Source organism: Moschus berezovskii, chromosome 11 (genome assembly GCF_049115385.1).
Source record: "Moschus berezovskii isolate FMDL1 chromosome 11, NW_MosBer_1.0, whole genome shotgun sequence".
NCBI lineage: Eukaryota > Metazoa > Chordata > Mammalia > Artiodactyla > Moschidae > Moschus > Moschus berezovskii.
In genome coordinates this window covers 63176704-63202027 of record NC_142470.1, presented here as the reverse complement: position 1 = coordinate 63202027, position 25324 = coordinate 63176704, and the positions used below count along the sequence as shown (strand labels likewise).

General features: G+C 52.4%; 1 protein-coding gene across 3 annotated transcripts in view; it reads right to left on the bottom strand.

The window, feature by feature from the left end:
• The window catches only part of SH3RF3 (SH3 domain containing ring finger 3), a 157684-nt gene that overhangs the window by 32093 nt on the left and 100267 nt on the right, over nt 1–25324 (bottom strand). For all 3 annotated transcript variants that reach the window (XM_088841403.1, XM_055400055.2, XM_055400054.2), the window contains 4 exons: nt 23342–23695; nt 17278–17351; nt 6263–6433; nt 4512–4765 (listed from right to left, as the gene is read on the bottom strand). In XM_088841403.1, coding sequence (XP_088697529.1) covers nt 4512–4765; nt 6263–6433; nt 17278–17351; nt 23342–23695 — 853 coding nt within the window. The remainder of the gene's footprint in view (nt 1–4511; nt 4766–6262; nt 6434–17277; nt 17352–23341; nt 23696–25324) is intronic.

The following is a 25324-nucleotide window of genomic DNA, read 5'->3' as shown; positions in this document are numbered from 1 at the left end:
TTTATTCAACTAATCTTTCTGTCCCACCCTTGTCTCCTTCATTTTGGGGACTTCAATTAAAAATATATTTGGCCACTTGAAGTTGTCCTACTGCTCACTAATGCTCTGTTCATTTTAAAAAATTCTCTTCTATCTCTTTGTTTCATAGTTTCTATTGCTAGATCTTCAAGTTCACTACTATTTTCTAAGCAATGTCTAATCTATCATTAATGCCATAGTGTGTATTCTTGTTCTCACACTGTGTAGTTATTTTTAGAAGCTTGATTTCAGTCTTTAAAATATCTTCCATGTTTCTACTTACCTCTCTGAGCATATGAAATGCAATTATAACATCTTCTTTAGATCTTTGTTCTGAGTCAGCTTTGATGACTGGTTGGTTGATCTCATCTTTGTGGGGCATGTTTTCCTGCTCTTCTGCATGCCTGGTGCTTCATTATTGCTATCAGACACAGGTGGGCAAGGTGTGGCTGCCCCAGCAAGGTGAGCTCCTCTGCACTGTGGCTGGTGTCCTGGGAGCCGGCTGGCGGGAACAGGCACTTCCCAGCAGAGTCCTTCTGCTCTTGGCCCACGTGGTCCCTCACATGCCTGCTCATCAATTCTCAGTGTCCTGAGCCAGGGACATTGCACTCTCTGGGGCTCGGTCATCCAGACCCTCATCTCTGTACCCCGACCGAGGGAGCCTTCTGGACTGGCCCTCATGCTCTCCCTGTGCTGACACCTGGCCTTCTCTCCAGGAGGTGAGCTGGGACCTTCCTCTGTGTTCTCATCTCTCATGGATCGCCATCCTTGGTCTTCTAGTATCCAGCATCTCACAACCACTGTTTTATACATTCCTTGTGTTTTTCAGTTGTTTCTGGTGGGAGGGTAAATCCTGACCTCTGCTTTATCTTGGCCATAAGCAGAAATCTAGCTTTATCCTTTGGTGAGGGTGGGATGATTTGGGAGAATGGCATTGAAACACGTATGTTGTCATATGTGAAATGAATCACTAGTTCAGGGTCGATGCATGTTATAGGATGCTCGGGGCTGGTGTGCGGGGATGACCCAGAGGGAGGATAAAGGAAGGAGGGAGGTGGGAGGGGGGTTCAGGAGGGGGAACTTATGTAAACCTGGGGCGAATTCATATCAATATATGGCAAAACCAACTAATATAATATTGTAAAATAATTTGCCTCCAATAAAAAATAAATTAATTACTTAAAAAAAATATATGGTTGTATCTATTATTTTAAACCCCTTAAGAGCCCTGCTGCCTACAGGATAAAGACTGGGGTTCCTTGACCCAGTGGAAGAGAACCAGCCCAATCTGCTCCCCTTAGCTTTGTCACAGGCTCACAGCCGCCAACACACCTGTCCTCTGGGGCTCAGAGCCTCCCTCGTGCTCCACCATTGCACGCTTTGCTCTGAGCTTTAGACCTAACGTCCACCTTGCCTCTGCAGAGAAACTGTCACCAACACTCTGCTCCTCCTTCCCACCTCTCAGTCACATTAAAACAGACAGAATCACCCCAAGCACAAACTGTGGTCTTGCTCATCTCCATGCCTTCGTGGCTGGAATTCCCCATCTGTTTGGTCCACTCAGGTACTTCCTGTCTGTCCTTTAGGAACCAAGGCAGCATCACATCCTCCTGGAGATGGTCCACGGGCCCCTCAGCAGTCGCACCCTCCTTTCTCCTTGGTCTGAGGGAGGCACCCCTCCTGCTCCCTATACCTTCACACCCTCCAAGCCTCCACCCAGTGGAGCTTTTCAAACTCCACTGTAACCTGGGTCTCCTCATCTTCCTCTCTAAGGGAGGGGGATAGAAATGGGTCCAGACCCCAGCAGAGCCCTCGTGCACCCAGCTCTCTCCCAGTGCATTTTGGTGATAAATGAATAGCTATGTGGGGCCCTTGCCCTCTGGGCACCATGGCCAAGGCAACCAGGCCTTTGTCCAACTGCCTGACTGTGGTTTGGTCTGAGGACACCATCAAGGATCTCCCAGGTGCTGGAGCTGGGGTTTGCTGAGATGGGGCAGTCACTGCAGTGAGCGATCCTCTGCCTGTGCACACTGTCAGCAGTGTGTTCTTGCTCTCCAGACACAGAAGGAAGTGGAAAATGCTGTGGGGACTCCAGATATCTCATTACTGCTATGATGGGGACATCCTGTATCCTGGCTGCGGCACATGAGTTGGGGACGAGCCCTGGGCTGGAGCGCACCCGGCATGCCATTAAACCACCCCGTGCCTCACTCTCCCACACATGAATTAAACAGATGGAAGAGCATGCCTGTTACCCATGCTGGTTACCATGGTGATTGAGGACAGAGAGAGAGAGTTGTTCTGCTCTGGCTTGCCGATTTCTTTGATTCTGCTGTTGTTCCATTCCATAAATGAGATGGGCCGGTCATATTCCTCCTTGAACTGGTGGGTTCCTCACGTGGCGGAGTGTGGACAGGCCCTCGTAGGGCACTTGGTGCAGAGCTGGGTGGCTGGGATGGATGTACACTCCATGAGAGGCAGGCCTGCCATGGCTCTCAGCATCATGGATCTCAGAGCAGGCTGGGGAATGGATGAGGGGGGTCACAAGCAGGAGGCCCTGCCTGGGAGCTCCAGACCCAGGAGACCAGCACCTCAGTGCCTGTCTCCCCAGCCATGGAGAGGTGGGCGGGCACTCCTGGGCACGCTATCTCTAGGCCTCAGGGGCTGCATCCACAGCTGGAGGCTACAATGAGCACCCTCAGCTGCCCTGAGCCACGGCCAGCTGGAAGGTAACGGCTGAGCTGAGAGGTCAGCCACAGGTGATATTGCTGAAGATTCTTCTAGGGCGGAGACAACTAGCTCTTCTCCAGGGCCCTACTGGGCAGGTGAAAAACAGACCTCACTTTTCACTAATTTAAGGGGAAAAAAAACATATATGAAGGACTCTTGTTGTTCAGTTGCTAAGTTGTGTCCAGCTCTTCGTGATCCCATGGACTGCAGCACACCAGGCTTCCTTGTCCTTCATCATCTCCCGCATTTACAAAGTGAGTCTTAGCAAACCTACATCAAGGCAGAGCCAAGTCCACCCATGAGGCTTCCTTGGTACAGAGCCCACTGTGGCTGAATGAGAACACCCAGCACGAGGCTGGACACCAGGGTGGGACTGCTGTCAGGGACTTTCCTGGTGGCTTAGTGGATAAGAATCCACCTTCTAATGCAGGGGACACAGGTTTGATCTCTGCTCCAGGAAGATTCTACATGTAACTAAGCCCGTGTATCACAACTACTGAGCCTGTGCTCTAGAGCCCGTGAGCTACAACTACTGAGCCTATGTGCCACAACTACTGAGGCTTGGGCACTCTAGAGCCCACGCTCCACAACAAGAGAAGCCACCACAATGAGAAGCCCGAGCACCACAATACAGAATAGCCTCCACTCTCTGCAACTAGAGAAAGCCTGTGCACAGTAGTGAACACCCAGTACAGTCAAAAAATAAAATAAATAAATTGTTGTTGCTGTTTAGTTGCTAAGTCATGTCCAACTCTTTTGCAACCCCATGGACTGTAGCCCACAAGGCTCCTCTGTCCATGGGATTTCCCAGGCAAGAATACTGGAGTGAGTTGCCATTTCCTTCTCCAGGGAGTCTTCCTGACTGAGGGAATAAACCCACTCTCGTGCACTGGCAGGTGGATTCTTTACCACTGAGCCACCAGGGAAGCCCAAAATAAAATAAATAAATAATTTGGAAGAAAAAAAAGACATTCTGAGAAAGAGATTATTTTTGAGAATGGGGTCAGAGTGGAAAGGAATTCTGAATCATTTAAATGAAACTCAGAGGCACATCCTCCCATCCCGGGTCCCTTTCACTGCACAGTGATAACGTTACTGGCGTATGTGTTGGAAAGTTACTGGCCTGGCTCCCAGGGGGACCACGTGAGTCAAGCTTAGCTGTTCTTCTTAGCTCACTGCCAAGCTTCCAAGCAAGATGCGTTTACCCTGTTCACACCTTCAGGAACCTCCCCACACTTCCTCTCATCTCGTGCTACACAGGGAGCCACCTAGACTATCCTGACTTCTGGTCGGTCTTCTACTGATGAAGCTGCATGAGGAGCAATGGCCATCACTCCTCAGCCTCAAAGCATCTCAGGAAGCACCTCTGTGGATTGGTCTCATTACCAGCTCTGTCCTGGGTGGAGGCTGGGGGAGTGCTGCTTCATCAGGAGACTCCTTGGCGCCTGGCATGTAGATGCAGGTGACCCACAGTGGCTCACAGGGCCAATCAGAGGTGCCAAGGCAACCTCACGGGTCCAGCCAGTCCTCTTGCTGAATGAAGTGTATAAACACCTGTGAGTTTTCTAATCCATTTCAGCTACAGGACAGGCTATGAAGATATGTCAATATGTTCCCCAGGACTAGCATAAACTCATGATTACAGGGCACCACTCCACGGACCGCTCAAGACCTGGGCCAAAGGACGCTTTTAACTTGTGTCCCTGAGATCACCTTCCTCAAATTTTTCAGCAGAGTGAGGTCCCCAGGAGGCTGCTACATACCAGTGGGGCCAGCGTTCCGGGCCTGGCTGGCTGCTGCCTGGACTGTGTGCCTCAGACAACTGCCCAGTGGGGGAGAGGCGGCCTGGTGCTGGGCCGGGACCTGGGCTGTGGTGAGGGGAAGGGCTGGCCTCAGGGCCGTGGCCGGGCTGCTCAGACTCCCACCGCCTGGGTGCATGGTTGTGGCCATCCCTTTGGCCAGGGGAGACCCTCCGACTGCATTATTCCGGGGTGGCCCAGCCCCTCCTATAGGAATCCTGAGGAAATGAACAGAATGAAGTCAGGGGAGGGCACAGATACACCCACGCCACACAGACTGATGAAAAACCGCTCAACCCCTTGGCTCTGAGAGCTGGAGGCCACGCCATCCAGGACAAGTCCTACAGCAGCACCAAGATGACCTGGGTATGTGGTGCCCAGAGGCCCGGCTGAACAGCAGAGCCCCTGACAACCACACGGTCTCTCCACATGCATATGTGACAGCCAGTGAAAGAGCCATAGGAAACAGTGAAGTGATGCTAATCAGATATTTTGTTCCAGAGTCACCGCCTTGATTTAGTCTAACAAACAGCTGTGTGTCCCCAAACAGAGGCAGAAGGAACGGGCTTGGCACATCTGGCAGGCAGCAGGAGGCAGGGGCCGGCTCCTTCTGGATGAAGGACTCCTGGGAGTCCAGAAAAGGGCACAGACAACAAGCCTCGTGTTCGTGGTTTTACCCCAGACTTGCCAGAGAAAGTGATGTGGAGAGTCCAGGACACACCGTGGAGCACAGGATTCTGAGACAGGCCCCAGTGGCTCCTCCCCCAGCACGGGCCAGCCTGAACCATGCACCAGCACCAAACGTGTGGGGCTGCGGTGGGGAGCTCCCAGGATCCATTGTCAGGATCACACGCCTTCCATTTGTCCAAGAGCCGGGAAAACTCCCTATCTGTCTCCTCTGGATCTCAGCCGTGAGGCTCGGGGAGTCACCCATGGTGGGAGCAGGCAGAGCCTCTGCAGAGCAGCTGTGGGGAGAAGGGTCTCCCTGCACAGGGCCACAGGGCCACGGAGCTGGGCCTTTCCAGGAGGGCCTGGGGGATATGGCTCCCGGGCCTGCTGCTGTGAAGGGACAAGTCAGGCGGTGTCAGTGCAGGTCTGGGTGTTTACTTTGCCTGGAGTCTTATTGCCAAGAGAGCAGAAGCTGGTGGGGCGGGGAGAACAGAGGGTGGGGTGGGAGGAGTCTGTAGCAGGTCTCTGCAGGTCCTGGGCTGTGAAGACAGGGCTGGGGAGTCCCAGGCTCTCCGGAGTGAGGCTGATCTTAAACCAAACCTGCAGGGGACGCCCCTCTCCATGGAAATATCTGACAATCCTGGGTCACCTCGAGCTAAGTGTTAAACTTGCTTTCGCCAGTTTATAAAAATAATGTAACAGTAAATTCGTAAATCACAGGAAATTACAAGGGGAGAAAAAAATTAATTACTCATAATGCTCCATTCAGTAATAATGGTTAACTTTTGGGAACATGGAATCTTTCCTTCAGGTGTGTGAATGGCATGTGCTTTTTGCACACACACCCACTGTACTCATACACGCACACACGTACACGCATGCACCTGTGCCCACGAGATCCCGCCCTGTGACATGCCCCCGTGTGGTGCTCCGGCTCCTCCCGGCCACCTTCTCCCCGGGGCAGCGGGCAGCAGGAAGGCAGGCTGGGCACGGTCCCTGGTCTCCATTCGGCTGCGGCCACAGGAGGCAGGCAGCGAGGGCCTCACCTGGAGACGGGTGTCACGTAGTTGCCAGGGAACACGCCCGAGAGTCCGGTGCGCAGGGCCGTGCCCTTGAACCAGCCGTCCCGACACTTCTCCAGGACGCGGTACGTGTCGCCCTTGCGCAGCTCCAGCTCGTCACTCTTTTGGGGCTTGTAGGCGTACAGCGCCAGGTACCTGTGGGCAAGAGGTGGGTGGTGAGCGGTGCCACGGACAGAAGGGTGCCCTCGCACACTTGGTGGGCAGTCAGGGACCAGGAGGAGCCCCCAGGGAAAGACCCCTGGAGCCACGGGCTCCATACCCTTCGCCAACTGGCAGGCTGAACTCAGAGAGGCCCTGCCAGGACCAGATAGGGGGCCGGCTGTCTGGGCCCATTTTGTTCCCTTTTCTCTGATTAATACCTGATGCTCTGGGCAAGAGAAGGCTTTAGGGAAAACGGGTGAACTACGCAGCCCTGGGTGGATTTCCTCATTTAGTCCCACCTGCATACTCACCCAGCCATGAAACTGGAGGAGGTTTGGAGGCCCTTTTAAAGAAAAGCCAGCCCAATTAGGGACTCCTTAGATAGGTGACTAACTGAAATTCTACTTTTAAGATCAGTGACTAACTGGAATTCTACTTTCAAGATTTTCTAACAGCTTGGTGGTGTGAGCCCTAGCCGAAGGCTTAGACACTGTGCTCCTCACTTGCCAGGACTCTTTGAAATGTCCTGAGCCCCTGGCGCCACCCTCAGAACCTCTGATAAGTGCTTTGCTACTTTGGGGGTTTGTGGAAGGGGTGGATGGTTTTAGGCAAATACCCTGCTTGCAAGATCTGAGCAGGAAAAGTGGTGGGGGCTTCACTCCAACAAAGAAATGAGATACATTAAAACAATTTTGGGGGGCTGTAACCATGTGGCCTGTAGACCTTAGTTCCCTGACCAGGGATCGAACATGTGCTCCCTGCAATGGCAGCATGTAGTCTTAACTGCTGGACCGCCAGGAAAGTCCCAAGATGCATTTCTAAAGAAGCATCATCTCCTGGGCCTCCTTTCAGGATGGGCCTGGTGGGCACACTGCCCCTGCTGGCCCCCAGGAGCCTCCTTCTTTGCCCCCTAGCCACCCTCCCAGCCTCCGGGACTGGGTGACTTCAGGGGCTACCTGCACTGTCCACCTGTCCAGTGGAGCATGAAGCTGTGGACAGAGGGCCATCCAAGGGTGAAGTGCTGTCCCTGCTGGAGAGAGTAGGACTTTGGGCCACGAGCGAGAGGCTCAGGGGTCCCAGGAGCCAGGGCAGCCCTCCCCCAACGTGATACAGTCCCCCCACACACCCAGCAAGCCTCCCCCACACCCAGCACAGTGCCCACTGGCACCTACTTCCACAGTGGCATCAACCCAGATTCTAAAAGTAAGATGTGTGTTAGCAATTGCAGCAAAGACCTGACGAGCTGTGTGTATGTGTGTGTGTCTGTCTGTGATCCAGGGAGGGGCCTTCAGATAACAGAGTGATCCCTGCGGATGAACTGATGATCCCACTCAAAATCCTGGAATCCCTGAGCCATTCAGGGAACAAGGTTTGTTTTCACCTCTCAGGATCTTCCCATCACTGTAAGAATGAATTATTTTCAGATTGTGGGCCTTAAGGCACCCTGATTAAGCCTTTACATCGAAACAGTCTTCTTTCAAAATCCCACTTGTACTTTAGAGAAACACACCATGGTTCCTAATGAGGTAATAAAGGCAGAAAACAGGCAACAGAAGTGAACTTGGCTGAAACCACCACCCGACTCCCCAGACTTGGATTGGGTGGGGGCACCTCCCTCCCTCACTCTCGCCTCTGGGACCACGGCCTCTACTGAGCCGAGTCGTGAGTGAGTATGCAGGCATATCTGGATTTATCCTGTGTCCTGCCTCCTCTAGAGTCATAGCAGTGGGAGGTGATGTTTCCTTCTGGCTTCAGCTGTTCATTCATTTACTAGACGTCCAGTGATCCTGGCGCCCTCAGGTGCTAACCATGCAGGGAGATAGGCTTGCTTCCAAGGACCCCTTCACTCCAAGGGATGGGGCACCCTCCTCTGTCATCAGTCAGAACTCTGTTTAGGAGGCGCTGCCATCACCTGTGGGACAGAGTGCAGAGCCCACCCCCTCAGGTGTCCGGAGTCCAGGCAGCATGGGAAGCTGGAGTTGTTATGGTCTCGCTGGAGCCCCACATGAGCTCTGAGGCTGGGCTACTTACTCATTTCACAGCTGAGCAAACTGAGGTTCAAAAAGATGGAGTGTCTCTATTTATGCAGCGAGTTGGAGGCAAGCAGTTGTTCTTGGCCCCAGGGCCTTGTAGGCCCCATGGGAAGCTGGGGTGAGGCCCGGAGCAGCGGACCCTGAGGCCCACTGTCTTCATCTTTATCGTGAATTCATTCTCTGAGAAGCAATCCGTTTTCTGGTCTCAACCGTTCAAATTCAGTCTTTCCATGTGCACTGCTGGGGGGTGGAGTGTAAACCAATCTGACTTCACCTGGCACACCCCTGCCCCCCAACCTGCTCCCCTCGATGCCTCAGGGGAAGCCAGATTGCCTTGCCAGCATTTTTCCTGCACATGGGGCTGCTTGTCTGCCTGCAGCTTGTGCGCAGGCCTGGGGTGCTCCAGAGGGGCCAGCGGCTCCCAGCCTGATGTCTGCAATTCTGTGGTCCCTGCAGTGCACTGGTCACTCAGTCCCGGTCCAAGTGTGGCCACAGGGAAGGGTGCATCATCTGCACCCCTTCTGTCCCCACCCCCTCAGCTGTGCCCGCCAGCCTGGAGGGTGCCCTCGGCTGAGCTTTGGGCAATCTGATGCCCACAGAGCCCAGGGCTGGGAGAACCAGGTAGCACCCGCAGGATTCCCGGTACTCCACCTGCCTCTCCCCTCCACCTCCCGTCCACTCTTCCTCCACTCCCTCTCTACTCCTTCCAAAGGACTTCAGCTCTGCACATGCCTCAGAGGACACAGCACTGGCTACTCCAGAACTGGCCTGGGATTCATTTGTCTTGGTGGATTCACTCACAAGGCTGGTACTGAAGGTACTTAGTTCAGGCAAGAATGGGAGGCCTGGTTCACAACGCTCTCCCCATGACCAGGTGGCTCTTCTGCCCATTGGAAGAGGCGTCCCCTCCTCCAGGCTGATGCAGCCCTGGGGGAGTGAGTCTGGGGGCATGTCAGCCCCTTCCCCAGCGCCCTCGGCTGGACAGCATGCAGTCTGGACACGCGGCAGCTGTGGCCGCCCAGCCTCTACTTGCAGCTGTGTTCCCATGAGCAGCCTGCTGAGAACAGCCGCCACTCACCGCATAACTGCTCTTTTCTATGGAAGATCTTCACTTGCTGCTAATTGTCTATAGACTCTAATCAAGCAGTGATTAAAGAATTTTAGTGCCTTCATTAACTTCACACCCTTCTGCCTCCATATGACGGCTTGCTCATTTCTCCTGAAATAAGTGAGATTCTCTCCCATCCTCCTGCAAAGAGCCTGCTCCTGCTCCTCCAGGTGCCAGAGCCGCATGGACTCAGGCCAGCAAAACATGTGCCTGCTTGCTGACCTTCGATCAGCAGGATTGGCTGAGGAAAGGGTTTCAGATAGTGGCATAGGACACTCCTGAACTTGTCTTTTCCCAGGAACACAGCAAACCCACACCACATTATGGGACCACCGCCTCAGAGAGCGACCTGAACACTGGATGGACAGAGCCTCCACCAGTAAGGGCAGGAGGACAACAGAGAGCACAGGAGACAGAGAGACGGACTCGCCAGGAAACCCCTCCCCAGCCACCATGGTCCAGTCAGAAGGGACCCAACCCCTTGATCCTGCTCAGGAGAGACAAGCCCCCCAAATACCTGGCTTTGAAAACCAACAGAAAATACCAGGAAAACTACAGAAGCACCTGGAATGGAAAACGTGCTCTCGATGGGCCTGTATGTAGACTCATTCAACCCAGAAACCAGCGTAAAAAATACCAGACTGAATAGCACACAGGCCACTGAGTAACGTGGCAGCATCTGCCAGGGGTCAGGAACCAGGAGGGGATGCTCCCTGGGGACTGACTCACTAGCCGGAGCCATTTCAGAAATTGCAGGCTACCTTGCTTATGCCACCCAGTGGGCAGAATTTTGGAATGTTCCATCTAACTTTTCATATCTTTCTTACTTTTTCTTACTGGCAAAAAATATCAACAACCTCAGATATGCAGATGACACCACCCTTATGGCAGGAAGCGAAGAGGAACTCAAAAGTCTCCTGAAGGTGAAAGAGGAGAGTGGAAAAAGCTGGCTTAAAACTCAACATTCAAAAAATGAAGATCATGGCATCCAGTCCTATCACTTCATGGCAAATAGATGGGGAAACAATAGAAACAGTGACAGACTTCATTTCTTGGGCTCCAAAATCACTGTGGATGGTGACTTCAGCCATGAAATTAAAAGACGCTTGCTTCTTGGAAGAAAAGCTATGACAAACCTAGACAGTGTATTAAAAAGCAGAGATATTACTTTGTCAACAAAGGTCCACCTAGTCAAAGCTATGGTTTTTCCAGTAGTCATGTATGGATGTGAGAGCTGGACTATAGAGAAAGCTGGGTGCCAAAGAATTGATGCTTTTGAACTGTGGTGTTGGAGAAGACTCTTGAGAGTCCTGGACTGTAAGACTTGAATCTCCTTGGACTGCAAGGAGATCAAACCAGTCCATCCTAAAGGAAATCAACCCTGAATATTCACTGGAAGGACTGACACTGAAGCTGAAGCTCCAATACTTTGACCACCTGATGCAAAGGGCTGACTCATTAGAAAAGACTCTGATGCTGGGAAAGACTGAAGGCAGGAGGAGAAGGGGACGACAAAGGTTGAGATGGTTGGATAGAATCACTGACTCAGTGGATATGAGTTTGAGAAAACTCCGGAAGACAGTGAAGGACAGGAAAGCCTGGTGTGTTGTAGTCCGTTAGGTCGTGAAGAGTTGGATGCAACTGAGTGACTGCAACAAAATCCTACCTGTCAGCATCAGGGGGCATGCCCTGATGAAGCCCACCCACCCCTGCACCTAGGTGAGGTCTCACCTTGGCTGAGTGAGAACTCTGCCCACCACTGTCCAGCAGCTGCTGTGGCTGGGCCCACACACCAGCATGCCTAAACAGTAACTACAGCCCCCCACAACAGTGGGGAACACACCGCCCACAGAGGGGACCCTTGAGTGCCTGCCTCTGGGCCCCACAGGATGTCTCCTAAACAAGGCCACTACTTCAAGACATGGAGACACAGCTGATTTACTAATACACAGACACAAATACAGAGAATCAGGCAAAATGAGGAGACAGAAGTGTATGTTGCAACTGAAAGGAAAGATAAAGCTTCAGAGAAAGAACTAAACAAAACAGAGATAAGTAATCTACCCATTAAAGAGTTAACAGTAATGGTCATAATGATGCTCACACCAAACCCAGAAGAATGGACCTAGTGGACCTAAGGGACACATACAGAATGGTCCATCCAAAAGCAGCAGGATGCATATTCTTCTCAAGCACACACAGATGGTTCTCCAGGATAAATCACATCAGTTTACAAATAGTCCTCCACGAATTTACAAAGATGGAAATCATACCGAGCATCTTCTTGACCACAATTGTGTGAAACCAGAAATCAATCAAAAGAAAAATTGGAGAAAACCAAAAAACTTCAAAATTAAAGAACATGAATGGGCCACTGAAAAAAAAATCAAAGAAGAAATTCTAAAAATAACTAGAAACAAATGAAAATGTAACCAAATGATCCAAAATCTATGGATCACTGTAAAAGCAGTTCTAAGAGGGAAGTTTATAGTGATATGAGCCTACCTCAGGAAATGAAAAATCTCAAATTATCGAACCTTACACCTAAACAGAAATGATCAACAGATCAACAGAAAACAACAGAAATGACCAGTGAAATCAAGAGCTGGTTCTTTGAAAAGATAAATTCTCCAACTTCTAGCTAGGCTTATCAAGAAATAAAGAGAACTGGTCCAAACAATAAAATCAGAAAGGAAAAAAGAAGTTATAACTGACACCACAGAAATATAAAGTATCATAAGAGACTACTGAGAACAACCATATGCCAACAACCTGGAAGAAATGAAAAGATTTCAAGAAACATATAATCTTCCAAGACTGAACCATGAAGAAGGAGAAAATCTGAACTGACTGATTACAAGTTAGCAGACTAAGTTAGTGATCAAAGTTCTCCCAAGAAGAAAAATCTCAAAGAAATAATCTTAGTTTCACTGATCATTTCTGTTGTTGTCTTACTCTCTATTTCATTTGTTTCTGCTCTGATATTTATTATTTCCTTCCTTCTATTAACATTGGGTTTTGCTTTTCCAAAAGATAGTCAAAGCTATGGTTTTTAAAGTAGTCATGTATGGATGTGAGAGTTGGACTATAGAGAAAGCTGGGTGCCAAAGAATTGATGCTTTTGAACTGTGGTGTTGGAGAAGACTCTTGAGAGTCTTGGACTATAAGACTTGAATCTCCTTGGACTGCAAGGAGATCCAACCAGTTCATCCTAAAGGAGATCAGTCCTGGGTGTTCATTGGAAGGACTGATGTTGAAGCTGAAACACCAATACTTTGGCCACCTGATGTGAAAAGCTGGCTCATTAGAAAAGACCCTGATGCTGGGAAAGATTGAAGGCGAGAGAACAAGGGGATGACAGAGGATGAGATGGTTGGATGGCATCACCGACTCCATGGACATGGGTTTGAGTAAACTCCAGGAGTTGGTGATGGACAAGGAGGCCTGGTGTGCTGCAGTCTTTGGGGTTGCAAAGAGTCGGACACCACTGAGCGACTGAACTGACTGACTGACCCAACTGAATGCAGAGTTCTAGAGAAGAGCATGGAGAGATAAGAAGGCCTTCTTAAATGAACAATGCAAAGAAATAGAAGAAAAACAATCAAATGGGAAAGATTAGAGATCTCTTCAAGAAAACTGGAGCTATAAAGGGAATATTTCATGCAGGGATGGGCACAACAAAGCACAGAAATGGCAAGGACCTAACGGAAGCAGAAGAGGTTAAAAAGAGGTGGAAAGAATACACAGAAGAACTATACAAAAAAGATCTTAATGACCCAGATAACCATGTTGGTGTGGTCACTCACTTAAAGCCAGACATCCTGGAGTGTTAAGTTGAGTGGACCTTAGAAAGCATTACTACAAACCAAGCTAGTGGAGGTGATGGAATTTCAGTTGAGCTACTTCAAACCCTAAATGACGATGCTGTCAAAGTTCTGCACTCAATATGTCAGCAAATTTGGAAAACTCTGCAGTAGCCACAGGACTGGAAAAGGTAAGTTTTCATTCCAATCCCAAAGAAGGACAATGCCAAAGAATGTTCAAGCTCCCGTACAAGTGTGCTCATTTCACACGCTAGTAAGTTTATGCTCAAAATCCTTCAAGGTAGGCATTAGCAGCATGTGAACCAAGAACTTCCAGATGTATAAGCTGGGTTTAGAAAAGATAGAGGAACCAGAGATCAAATCGTCAACATTCCTTGGATCATACAAAAAGCAAGGGAATTCCAGAAAAACATCTGCTTCATTGACTGTACTAAAGCCTTTGACTGCGTGGATCACAACAAACTGTGGAAAATTCCTAAAGAGATGGGAGTACCTGGGAGTACCTGCCTCCTAAGAAATCTGTATGCAGGTCAAGAAGCAACAGCTAGAACCAGACATGGAACAACCGACTGGCTCAAAATTGGGAAAGCAGTATGACAAGGCTGTATATTGTCACCCTGCTTATTTAACTTACATGCAGACTACATCATGTGAAATGCAGGGCTGGATGAGGCACAAGCTGGAATCAAGACTGCCAGGAGAAATAGCAACCACCTCAGATAGACAGATGATACCACTCTAAAGGCAGAAAGCGAAGAGGAATCAAAGAGCCTCTTGATGAAAGTGAAAAAGCTGACTTAAAACTCAACATTAAAAAAATCTAAGATCATGGCATCTGGTCCATCACTTCATGGCAAACAGAAGGGAAAAAAGTGGAAGCAGTGACAGATTTTCTTTTCTTGGGCTCCAAAATCACTGCAGATGGTGACTGAGGCCATGAAACTAAAAGATGCTTGCTCCTTGGAAGGAAAGTTATGACAAACCTAGATGGCATATTAAAAAGCAGAGACGTTACTTTGCTGACAAAGATCCATATAGTTAAAGCATAGTCACGTACAGATTTGAGAGTTGGATCATAAAGAAGGTGAGCGCTGAAAAATTGATGCTTTCAAATTATAGTACTGGAAAAGACTCTTGACAGTCTCTTGAACTGCAAGGAAATCAAACCAGTCAATCCTAAAGGAAATCAACCCTGTTTATTCATTGGAAGCACCAATGCTGAAGTTCCAATATTTTGGCCACCTGATGAGAAGAGTCGACTCATTAGAAAAGACCCTGACACTGGGAAAGACTGAAGGCAAAAGGAGAAGGGGACAGCAGAGGATGAGATGGTTAGATATCGTCACCAATTCAAAGGACATGAGTTTGAGCAAACTTCAGGAGATAGTGGAGGACAGGGGAGCCTGGTGTGCTGCAGTCCATGGGCTGCAAAGAGTCAGAAACAACTTAGTGACTGAAAAACACCAAAAACAGAACATAATACTCAACAGTGAGAAGCTAAAAGCATTTCCTCTAAGATCAGGAACAACGCAAGGATGCCCACTCTTGCCACTTTTTTTTCAACATAATACTGGAAGTCCTAATCATAGCAACCAGACAAGAAAAAGAAAAAGAAATCCATGCAGGAAAAGAAGAAGTAAAATTATCACTGTTTGCAGATGACATGATACTACACATAGAAAATCCAGAAGATGTCACAAAAAAAACTACTAGAAATCTTCAATGAATTTAATAAAGTTGCAGCATATGATATTAATATATAGAAATCTATCAACAAACTATCCAAAAGAAAAATGAAGAAAACAATCCTATTCACAACTGCATCAAAAAGAATAAAATATCTAGGAATAAATTTAACCAAGGAGGTGAAAACAATGAAAACTATAAGACACTGATGAAAGAAACTGAAGAAGACACAATAAATGGAAAGATATTTTGTGCTCAAGGATTAGAACAGTAAATACTGTTAAAATGTTCATACCACCCAAGACAGTCTATAGGTTCAATGCAACCCCTATGAAAATTTCAATGGCATTTTTCATAGAGCTAAAACAAATATTTCTAAAATTTATATGAGATCACAAAAGACATCAAAGATCCAAAGAAACCCCGAGAAAAGAACAAAGCTGTATTTCAAAAGATAGAGCTACAGAATACACACATTAAGGTGCAGCAGCCAGTTAAACTCATGCTGGCCACCATCCAGGTGATGACCACCATCACCAGCAGATACATTTCTGCCAAAATGCTCATTATCCTTTGAAAAATGGATCAGACTCCCTTCTGTCAGTTAAACGAAGAGCTCCACACAAACAGCCATGCTCTGGGGTGATGTAGAGGGAGTGGGCAGGGGGCTGGGGACCACACTGACCCCCCCTGCCCCGGGGGGGGTGGTCTGGGGGAGAAATAAATCCATACATACTCTGCCCCAAACTTAAGCTCCCTGTGATATGGAGGGTCCTTAGGTGGGTGAGGCCTCCAGAATGTTCTGATGGCTCTCTGGGGTGATATTCCTGGAACTGGTAACCTTCTGGGGTCCGAGGCAGAGCCGCCTCCTTGGGTGGCTGTCTGGGGTACAACAGCAGGGGGTGGGCTGCCACCAGGACCCTCAGCGTCCAGCAGGGGAGGACTGGCTGTCTCTGAACAAGGGAATAGCTCCTGAGAGCCTGCATGCCAGGCACCTTGTTGGGGATGCCAAGATGAAACCCCTAGGTTTGTCCTTGAAGAGCTCTCCTGTCCCGCCTCACACTCAGGAAGCGACAGGAGCCCCACTGCTTCCCATAGAACAGGCTTCTTCTTCAGAAAAGGGTCTGGCACCCAGTTTTCAAGAGTGAGACAACTGCCCGGCCTGCCCTGGTGCCCCATCCCCAGGTTGAAGCAGAGACCTGGCTGGAAGGGAGCGCCTTCTGTCCAGTGTTGTCCTGAATTTCTTCCTGAAGACTCTAGACAGCACCTACTAATCTGCGTCCCCTCAGGAAGCTGTGTAAAAGGGGCGGGACCCCAGGCCCTTGGTTGGGTCGGTTGTGCAAGAACCCAGTTCCCACAGAGCCAGCTGGTAAGGGAGGCTTTCGGGGATTCCCATCTGCCGCCAGAAGAGGGCGCGGGTCGGGACTGGACTCTGAAGAGAAGCGGAGCCTGCATAGCGGACAGACGCAGTCGCCTCCTGGGAATCCTAGCTAAGACAGGCAGGCTGCACTGTGAAAGCCTCGTGTGCTCGAGACCCTCAGTGTTCCGCAGCGACACAGGCTGACACTCTGGACGTTGTGGACCCTGAGAGCTTTCCACCTTGCCACGTTGTTTGCCAGATTCACATTCTCCACCTTAAATGTTCGTTCAAGTAGCTGAACAGCAGTTACTTGACAGCAGTTGGCAAGGTGCTCTTCAGAACGCTCTTGAACGGTGATGTTAAATGGCATATCTTTTAGAAGCTGTCATTTAACAAGAGCAGATTCTCTTAACAGACAAACGTTTCACTTCCCAGCAGAGTTCATCTGGCTCGATTTGGTGATGACGAGCAGCTCATTTTGGGGAGTGGGACGGCCGGAGGCTGCATCTGGGCCGTTGGTGGCACCCGCTTCTCCGGTCATCCTCTGCCCCATGGGGCCCACGCCCACCTCCTCAGGGGCCTCTGGGGCCCTTTCCTGAGTGATCAGTGGATGTCGTCAAATGTCTGGACCACCACCTGCTTTCACCGAATGTTGGAGAAGCAGAGACTTTGATGAAACTGCCAACCTGCTCTCCAGGCTGCCCCATCAGCAGTCCTGAGAGCACAGAACCAAGTGGGTGACAGACTAGAAAACCCCACACGGACACGCTAGTAGGGTGGGGGTAGGAACTGAAAGCTGGGGCCCCAACACATAAATGGCAACTCACACATTGAGAGGCAGTTGGACTCTGGGAGCTGTGCTCTGCTGTTCAGTTGTTGGGGTGGATCCGGCCGAGGAGTCCTGGAAACAGACAAGAGGAACAGCGAGTGGACTGCAGGCTCCCGGGGGAGCCTGGCAGCCAGTGAACCCTGTCCCTCCCACAGCAGCTCAGGAAACCGCTCCTGCCCACGTCTGGTTGGACAGCGGATGCAGCATTCAGTGTGCAAGGAGATGGGGGGTAGGGGAGAGAGCTGTCTTTATTCTCAGGACTTGAATTAGTTACTCCTGTGTTTGTCCAAGAAAAGCCAGACAAAACTTTTCATGCTTCAAGATGTAAGCTTATTTAAAACCACATCCCTAAGCGCTAAGGAAAACCAGTCCTTCCACAGTGAACACAGTGGCTAGAGCAGACAGGATGTGAAACACGGCATCTCGCTTGACCAGACGTTCAAAGCCTCAAGGGTCCGCTCTGCAAGACGACGGAGGGACGGCCCCTCGCAGGTGATTCCTGCCGAGTGCCAGGCACACAGTGAGCTGCTGAGGGGCTGGCTGAGGCAGAAGGAGCCAGTCCACCTGGTTTGCTACAGCAGCTCCAGGAAACTCAACAGGGGAGGACCCCGGGGGTCGGTCTTGCTTCTGGCTGACTCTGACCCTCTGGACTCCTCTCAGAAGGACCCTGCAGTTATAATGGCCCAGAGGGTCCAGAACTGTCTCCTAGATCCATTTCCTGATCTCCTGCCAAAGGAGGCAACACACTCATGGGTTCTGGGGATCAGGAGTGGACATATTTGGGGCCACCGTTCCCCCTCTACCAATAGGACAAGTGGATTCAGGTGAGGAATGGCGTGCAAGACAAGGAGAATTGAGTCTCCATCCTTAGTGACTGGCAGGACAGAGATGCTGAGTGAAGGGAGTGGGGAGTGTGAGACCGGGGGAGGTCATGGGCTGGGCGCTGGACACAGTGAGTCTGATGTGCTTGGATTCTGAGGATGACGCAGCGGGAAGCCGACCAGGGGCTGGGGAGTCGGGGCACGGCCTGGACATGTGTGTTCAGGATCAGCACAGGGTCCCTGAGCCCTGAGCTCTCGGCCTGCGACCCTAGGTGCGTTACACCCTCAGGCCCTGACTTCTGCCCTGACCACAGCTCAGCAACGGGGACGGGGTGCACCCCACTCAGAACAGCTGGGCACCAGACAAGACTGGGAAGCCTGGTCCCCAAGAATCAAGCAGTGAAGACAGGGCCTGGGGGGATGAAGAAGTGGCCATTGAGGGGCTTCACCTTCCAGGTGAGTTGGAATATTAGACACAGTAATTCACAGCTGCGAGCAAGGAAATGCTGGCCTCATTCTTTCTGCACCCACTGGAGGTCAGAGGTGAAGATTCAGCCTTGAGAAAGGGCGGAGGAAGGACAGAGGCTGACCCGAGATGCTCTCTGCCGACCAGCATGCCCCACATGACAGGGAGAAGGACCTGCACAGGTGGGTGTGGACAGCTGTGTGGAGCACATCGAACGGGACTGGGTGAGGGAGCTGGACACCCAGGTTTAGCTTGTTTCTATAAAAGGCAGTGTGCTTCCACTGAGGAATTTACACACAGATGATAAAGCTGGTACTTACGGAGTTGGGATTTGAGTTAAGTTTTTAAAAATTGTTCAGGTTTTTCCATCTTTTTACTACCAACAGTGAGTGGTTCCAATACATTTTCAAAGTGAGATACACAGAATGACAGAGTTCAATTATCTGAGGTCTGTTTCAAGATCGAGCTTTGGTTGATGTGACTGCATGTTTCCTGGATTCCATACATGCCATCTTTGTGGGGGGCCAGGAGAGGACTGTGGGGTGACCCTGCGGATCAGCCACTCTGCTGACCAAATCTGGGCACTGTGGCCACAGTGCCATTGGAGGGCCTCAGCTAGGCGGCAGGACCCACAAGGTGACTGGCTTGGGTGGAGCTAGACTCACAACCCAGCTCTTATCAGAGGGCTCCTGTGCAAATAAAGCCTCCTGAAACAGCTACCAGCCAACAGGCACCACACGTGAAGTCCCATGACCTGGTGTGGCTGCTGAATCCCGCTGTGCCTGGAGGTAGCCTTCCCCAGTGTCTCTCTGGTCCTCACTGCTCTTCAGCCACTCCGGCCATGATTCACCCAGAGGAGACAAGCTCAGATGAGGCTGCCTCTGCCTCCCAGCCAGAGGAGGGATAGGTTGGTGTGGCTGAGCTCTGAGCCACAGAGCTGAACCTACGGACCTGGCCCGTCACTCTGGATGGCAGATGCTGGAGGCAGGAGGACGGGGCGCTCACCCAGCACTGGGGCCACGAAGATGCCCTACAGGAGCCACAGGCGAGCAGTGCCGGGCCCTCCCTGGACACCTGGCCCTCAGCTGAGATCTGACATGACAGAGGCCACGAAGCAAATAAGTGGGATTTTAGGGCAGACCCTCCATTAGAGCAGGGATGCAGGCATGAGAGGCCACACCTGTGATAACCCCTTTTCCCAAGGTCAAGGTCGAGATGAAGAACATCTAAGACCAAGCCCACTATACCAGGGCTCCAACAGTCCCCTGCAGCGTGGAGCCCAGATGAAGGCCCCTTTGACATTGTACCCAGTGGTGGAAGCCCCACTGGGACTTCCTGGTGGGGCAGGATCCCACCCATCCCCCTCTGAATTCTGTCTTCACCTCTGTTCCTGCTGAGAGGGTGGAGAGCTGTCTCCCCCACAACCCCGACAGCCAAGGACACAGGCCCAGCGAAGGAGGATGTGGCTGCAGACATGGCAGCCCCTCCAGGAGCCTGGGAGGCAGGCCTGTGCTAACCCCAGGGGAGACACGGCATCAGGATTAAGGGCTCAGAAGCACCAGGCATCCCATGTGGCTCCAAGTCATGGCAGGCCACCCCGGAGGACAGCATTGACTAGAGGTGCAGAAAGTCTGTCTGAGGTCGTTCAGTGCAGCCCCATGCCCTCTGCTGTGTCCGCGTGGAACAGGCTTCCCGGCAAGTCTGGGGCCTGTCTCCTAGCTGAGGGCTGGAGGCTGATTCCGCTTTGATTTTTAGAGTTGGACTATAAAGAAAGCTGAGCACCGAAGAATTGATGCTTTTGAACTGTGGTGTTGGAGAAGACTCTTGAGAGTCCCTTGGACTTCAAGGAGATCCAACCAGTCCATCCTAAAGGAGATCAATCCTGTTGTTCATTGGAAGGACTAACGTTGAAGCTGAACTCCAATACTTTGGCCACCTGATGCGAAGAGCTGACTCACTTGAAAAGACCCTGATGCTGGGAAAGACTGAGGGCAGGAGGAGAAGGGGATGACAGAGGATGAGATGGTTGGATGGCATCACCGACTCAATGGACATGGGTTTTGGTGGACTCCAGGAGTTGGTGATGGACAGGGAGGCCTGGCATGCTGCGGTTCATGGGGTCGCAAAGAGTCGGACACAACTGAGCGACTGAACTGAATTGAACTGAACTTTTAAATGATTCTGGGCCTGAAGGAATTAGCGAGGGCTTGGTAGGAGAGAGGGAACTGGGCAGGGATGAAGGAAGGAAGGAGACAGCTCCAGAGTTGTCAGATAAAGATTATTGGGAACGCAGCCCTGGGACAGGCTCCTGCCTCCTGGTGACGCCTCGCCTCTCCCCCACCCTGGCCCCGCCCTCGCCCCCGCCCTCCCTCCGTGCTGGCCCCGGCCCTCCTTCCCGGTCCCGCCCTGTGCCTGCCTGACCCACCGTGGGAAGGTATCCGCTGAGATGAGGCGGAATCTATTCAGTAGACTCCTAATGACCGCTTGCTGGGACTCAGCCCTGGAGGCTAGCATAGCCCGACCAGGGGAGCCACCAGCAGGGTGAGGATGTGGGTGGCACAGTCCTCGGGGCCACTAACCACGGGGCGGCCGACCCCAGTGACCCACCTGGCCTCGTTCAGCAGTGGCCCATGGAGCATTTGACAGGAGTCTAGGACGAGCCCCAGAAGGCGTGATTCTAAACCGTCAGGTTGTTACCAGCCGCCGGAGGCCGTACCGCGGTGTTTCCCGGGGCCCCTGAGCAGTAACCGGGAACCAGGCCTTTAATTTCCCACTGGGATCAATAAAAGGGAAAATGGTCTGTGGGTTGGTGGACTGCACCCCTGCTAAAAGGGGCTCCAAGTCAGTTTCCTTGACGCAGACCAAGACCCTAAGAAGAAACATCTCACTTTCATTTTAGTATGTGTCCAGGAAACACTGTCATCACCCTAAGGAGCTGGGAAATGGGCACGTTCACTCATCACTTGCTACCACCCTGGAATGCAGGGTGTAAAAGGCTCTCAGGAACATGCTTCCCAAATAAAACTTCAGAATAAAACGTTTACAGCCAAACTCTTTGCTTAGTTCCAAGAAGAACAACCAATAGCCTGCAGGGCCAGCGTGACCAGAGGCAAGGTCTGGGTGGTGAGCCTGGCCGGGCAGAGCCTGGCCTGGGCTGGCCAAGCTCACACTGGCAGCTAGAGGTCAGAGGCTGAGGATCTGAAGGAAATGGTTTGTCCTGGGAGAAGGAGCCATCGTGCTGTGCCAATAGAACATCCATAGTTCTCTCCATAGGCCCCGGGAAAGCTGACTGGCCACGCAAGACAGAGGCCGATGGGAGGCCAAGATCACCTCAAGTGGCTCCCCTCACACTTCACCTGAAGGGACCCTGACAGGTCTACAGACTCTCAACGTAGCCCTGAGCCTCTGGCTCCAGGTCCGCTTGGGTCCACAGACCCACTCGAGGTCACATCTGGCCGCTGCCGCCTCTGCCTTGATCACCAAGATTCTCCTGACTCTCAGGGTGGAAGGAAGCTGCAATAGAGACCACGAGGTCGCAGGCTCCAAAAGGCCGAAAAGCTGGCCGACCCGCTTGAGTGCCGTCTGCGGTGAGAGGACACACCTCCAGCCCCTGCCTTCGTCCCACTGGGCCACAGCTGGGACAAGAGCTGGACAGGCCTCCCCGGGTCACTCTGAAGGGGAGGGACCCCTAAAGTGGGGAGCTTGGGAACCTCAATCAGGGGCTGAAAATCGCAAAGCACTAATGAGCTGGGATGAGGGAGTCGGTTACAGGACTACTTCTGACCTGTCGGGCGTTGTAAGGATTGACTCTGAGTCAATGGGTGGGGTCTTTTTCCACCAAGAAGCGTCCACCACCCATGACCACTGCCCACGAGCACTGCCCACACTGGCACCTGCCATTCACAGCCCTATGAGTGAGTGCGCAGTCGTGTCCAACTCTTTGCGACCAATGGACTGTAGCCCACCAGGCTCCTCTGCCCATGGGATCTCCCAGGCAAGCATTCTTGAGTGGGTTGCTATTTCCTTCTCCAGAGGAGCTTCTGACCCAGGGATGGAACCCCTGCCTCCTGTGTCTCCTGCATTGGCAGGTGATTCTTCACTGCTGAGCCACCAGGGAAGCCCCACAGCCCTGCCGGCCTGCCTTTAACTCACAACGATGGCACCCCTTCCTCCTCCCAACAGCCGAACAACAAGAGTCCAGAGATGGGCACAGTTGCTTCCCTTTACTTCTCACCCTCCTGACGGCCTCACTGAAGACCCAAGCCTGGTCACAATGTTTGCTTCCCAGGACCTGGTCATCTCTGCTGCTGACCCCAACACCTCGTCTCTTGATGGACTGGCCTTTCGTGCAGCGAGCAGAACCAGTCTGGCTCTGCTAGTTGACGGCGAGCAAAGCAAATCCCCTTGACTTCCCTGGTAGATGGAGTTGGTGCCTATTCCCACACAGATGGGCTCTGTAGACCCGTGGTCACAGGGTTCACGAGATGCTGAAGACACAAGAGTGCTAATCCAGGCTTTCTCCTGCATCAGAGGGCATGGGGGGCTGGGACCACACCTTCAGAGGCTGTCTCGAGCCCCTGAGAAGCCCCTCATGTCCACCAGGGCTGTGTAAGTGCTGTGGTTGAGATGGAGACTCAACTCCACCGGGGTTTGTGGGCCCTGAGGCTGGGACCCCAAAAGGCACAGGTGCCTGGCCTTCTCATGGCCGCCCAGGGACTGGGGAGGGAAGTGAGTGGCACTGAGGAGGGCCCCCAGGTCGCAGGCCATGGCATTACCTGGGCAGGAGCACTGCGGGACAGGTGCGCCAGGTCCCCGATCCTGGCCGCGGCCCGGGGATCACTGGAGCTGATGAGCACAGGGGCGCTGATCTCCATGGAGCGCCTGTGGCCGCTGGCCTGGGTGGACTTGTGCGTCACGCTGAGCGCCGTGAAGGAGTGCCGCTTCTTGGCATTCTTCTTGCTGTCCACACGCCGCTGGAAGGCGCTGACTGCCCCCATGCTGCCAGAAGTGGGGCCCGGGGCCATGCTGGCCACTGCGCCGGTGTCAGAGGGCAGGGAGGCAAGGGACCCGGACGCCGAGGCCAGGCCCAGCTTGTCCATCTCCATCAGCTGCTTGGCGGCATCGTTGAGCTGAGGATAGAGGAAAGGGAGGCGTCAGTGAGCAGCGGCCGCGCTCCACGTCAGCCTCCTGTCACGCCTCAAAGCTGCCAGTGTGTCTGAGGCGCTGGAACCTTCCAGCAGAACGTCCAACAGGAACAGTGCTGAGGAAACACAGTAAAGCCCAGGGTGGCATCTGGGCACTTGACTGAAAAACTGTGTTTTCAGGGGTCTGCCCCCTCTGCCCCACTGTGACCGAACTGTGCTGCCTGGGAAACACCAGCGGGTGGGGGGAGTGCCCCCACGTGCTCCCCACCTCGTGGGCCAGCAGGACGCCCTACCCCCGTCCACCCCCCGTGCACACGACCTCAGGCTGCAGCAGAGCCCTGTCCCCACAGTCCAGGGAGGGGGCGCAGAACAAAGGCGCCCCGGAGCAGGACACGCCTGTACCAGGTCGGGGGCAGGGCCCAAGGGGAGCACACGCAGAGCCCAGGCTGTGAGCTCAGGGCCGTGGTGGGGCACCATACCAGAGGCTGGTGCGGAGAAGGGTTGCAAGCCTTTGCTGCTGAATTTGCGCAGTGAGGGGAAGGGATGGTGCATCCACAGGCCAAGCTGACAGATCTCAGGCGCTGAAGTCCAGCCGCTCCGGATGGCTCAGGCACAGGGTTTTCTGCATTTCTACTGCGAACACCCATCTTTCACGGGGTGGGGGGTGGGGTCATACAATTCACTCCAGGCCCCAAAACCTGGGATCTAAATTCAGGATCATTTTTTCAAATGCTGCCTTCACTGAAGCTCAGCTGTTTTGCTCTATTTAAAGGTTTTACTCATTTGCTCCCTCTACAGTGCTGAATCCCCTCCCCCTTCTTTGGGGACCCTCTGACCCCGAAGGCTGGCCTCCTGTACCCCTGTTCTGCACCCAACTGCGGGGCCACACAAAGAGCAGAAGCAGGAAGCATGGGCACCAGAACCCGGTCTAAACTACCCGCCCTGTGCCTCCATGTGGCAGGTTTCTGTATGGAAATAACAGCACCGATTCTGCTGCTGGGCTCAGATTTCCCCTTGGTCCCAGAGCAGTAGCCCTGGAGCCCCTCACTCAGTCCCAGGGACCCTATGGAGTCAGAGTCAGAAACCACAGTTTCAGGACCAGGAAATCCAGGGAAGGAAAAGGCAGGTGTGTGCACGTCCAGAGCACACACACACACAGCAGGACCAGGTACGCCCTGGCCCCACGGTCACGCCGGCCACTCAGCCACACGATCAGCAGCCCACCACATGTCTGCCCCGGGCTGACACTTCCACCACCCTGCCCCCACAAGAAGGGCTGGGCTTCAGGGAGGCCTGAGTGCCTGCACGGGTGCTTAAAGGAGGACGAGCCGATGTCCACTGAGTCTCCACAAACCTCAGGGGGAGTGACAAATGCTGCTTCCCGGTGGTGAAGCCTCTGCATTTCCTCCCACCCCTGCTGCGGGCAAGGGGACCCCAGAGGAGCACCCTCCAGATGCAGAAAAACAGTTCGGCCTCATCCTGTTAACTGAGTCTTTGTTCTGTGACAATGGCAGAGGGGTCTGGCCTGTCCAGGGTAGAGAGGAAGGCCATGTGGTGGGGGTGGGGGCGGGGGTGCGGTGAGGAAGGGGTGAGGCTGGCAGATCCCTCAGACGT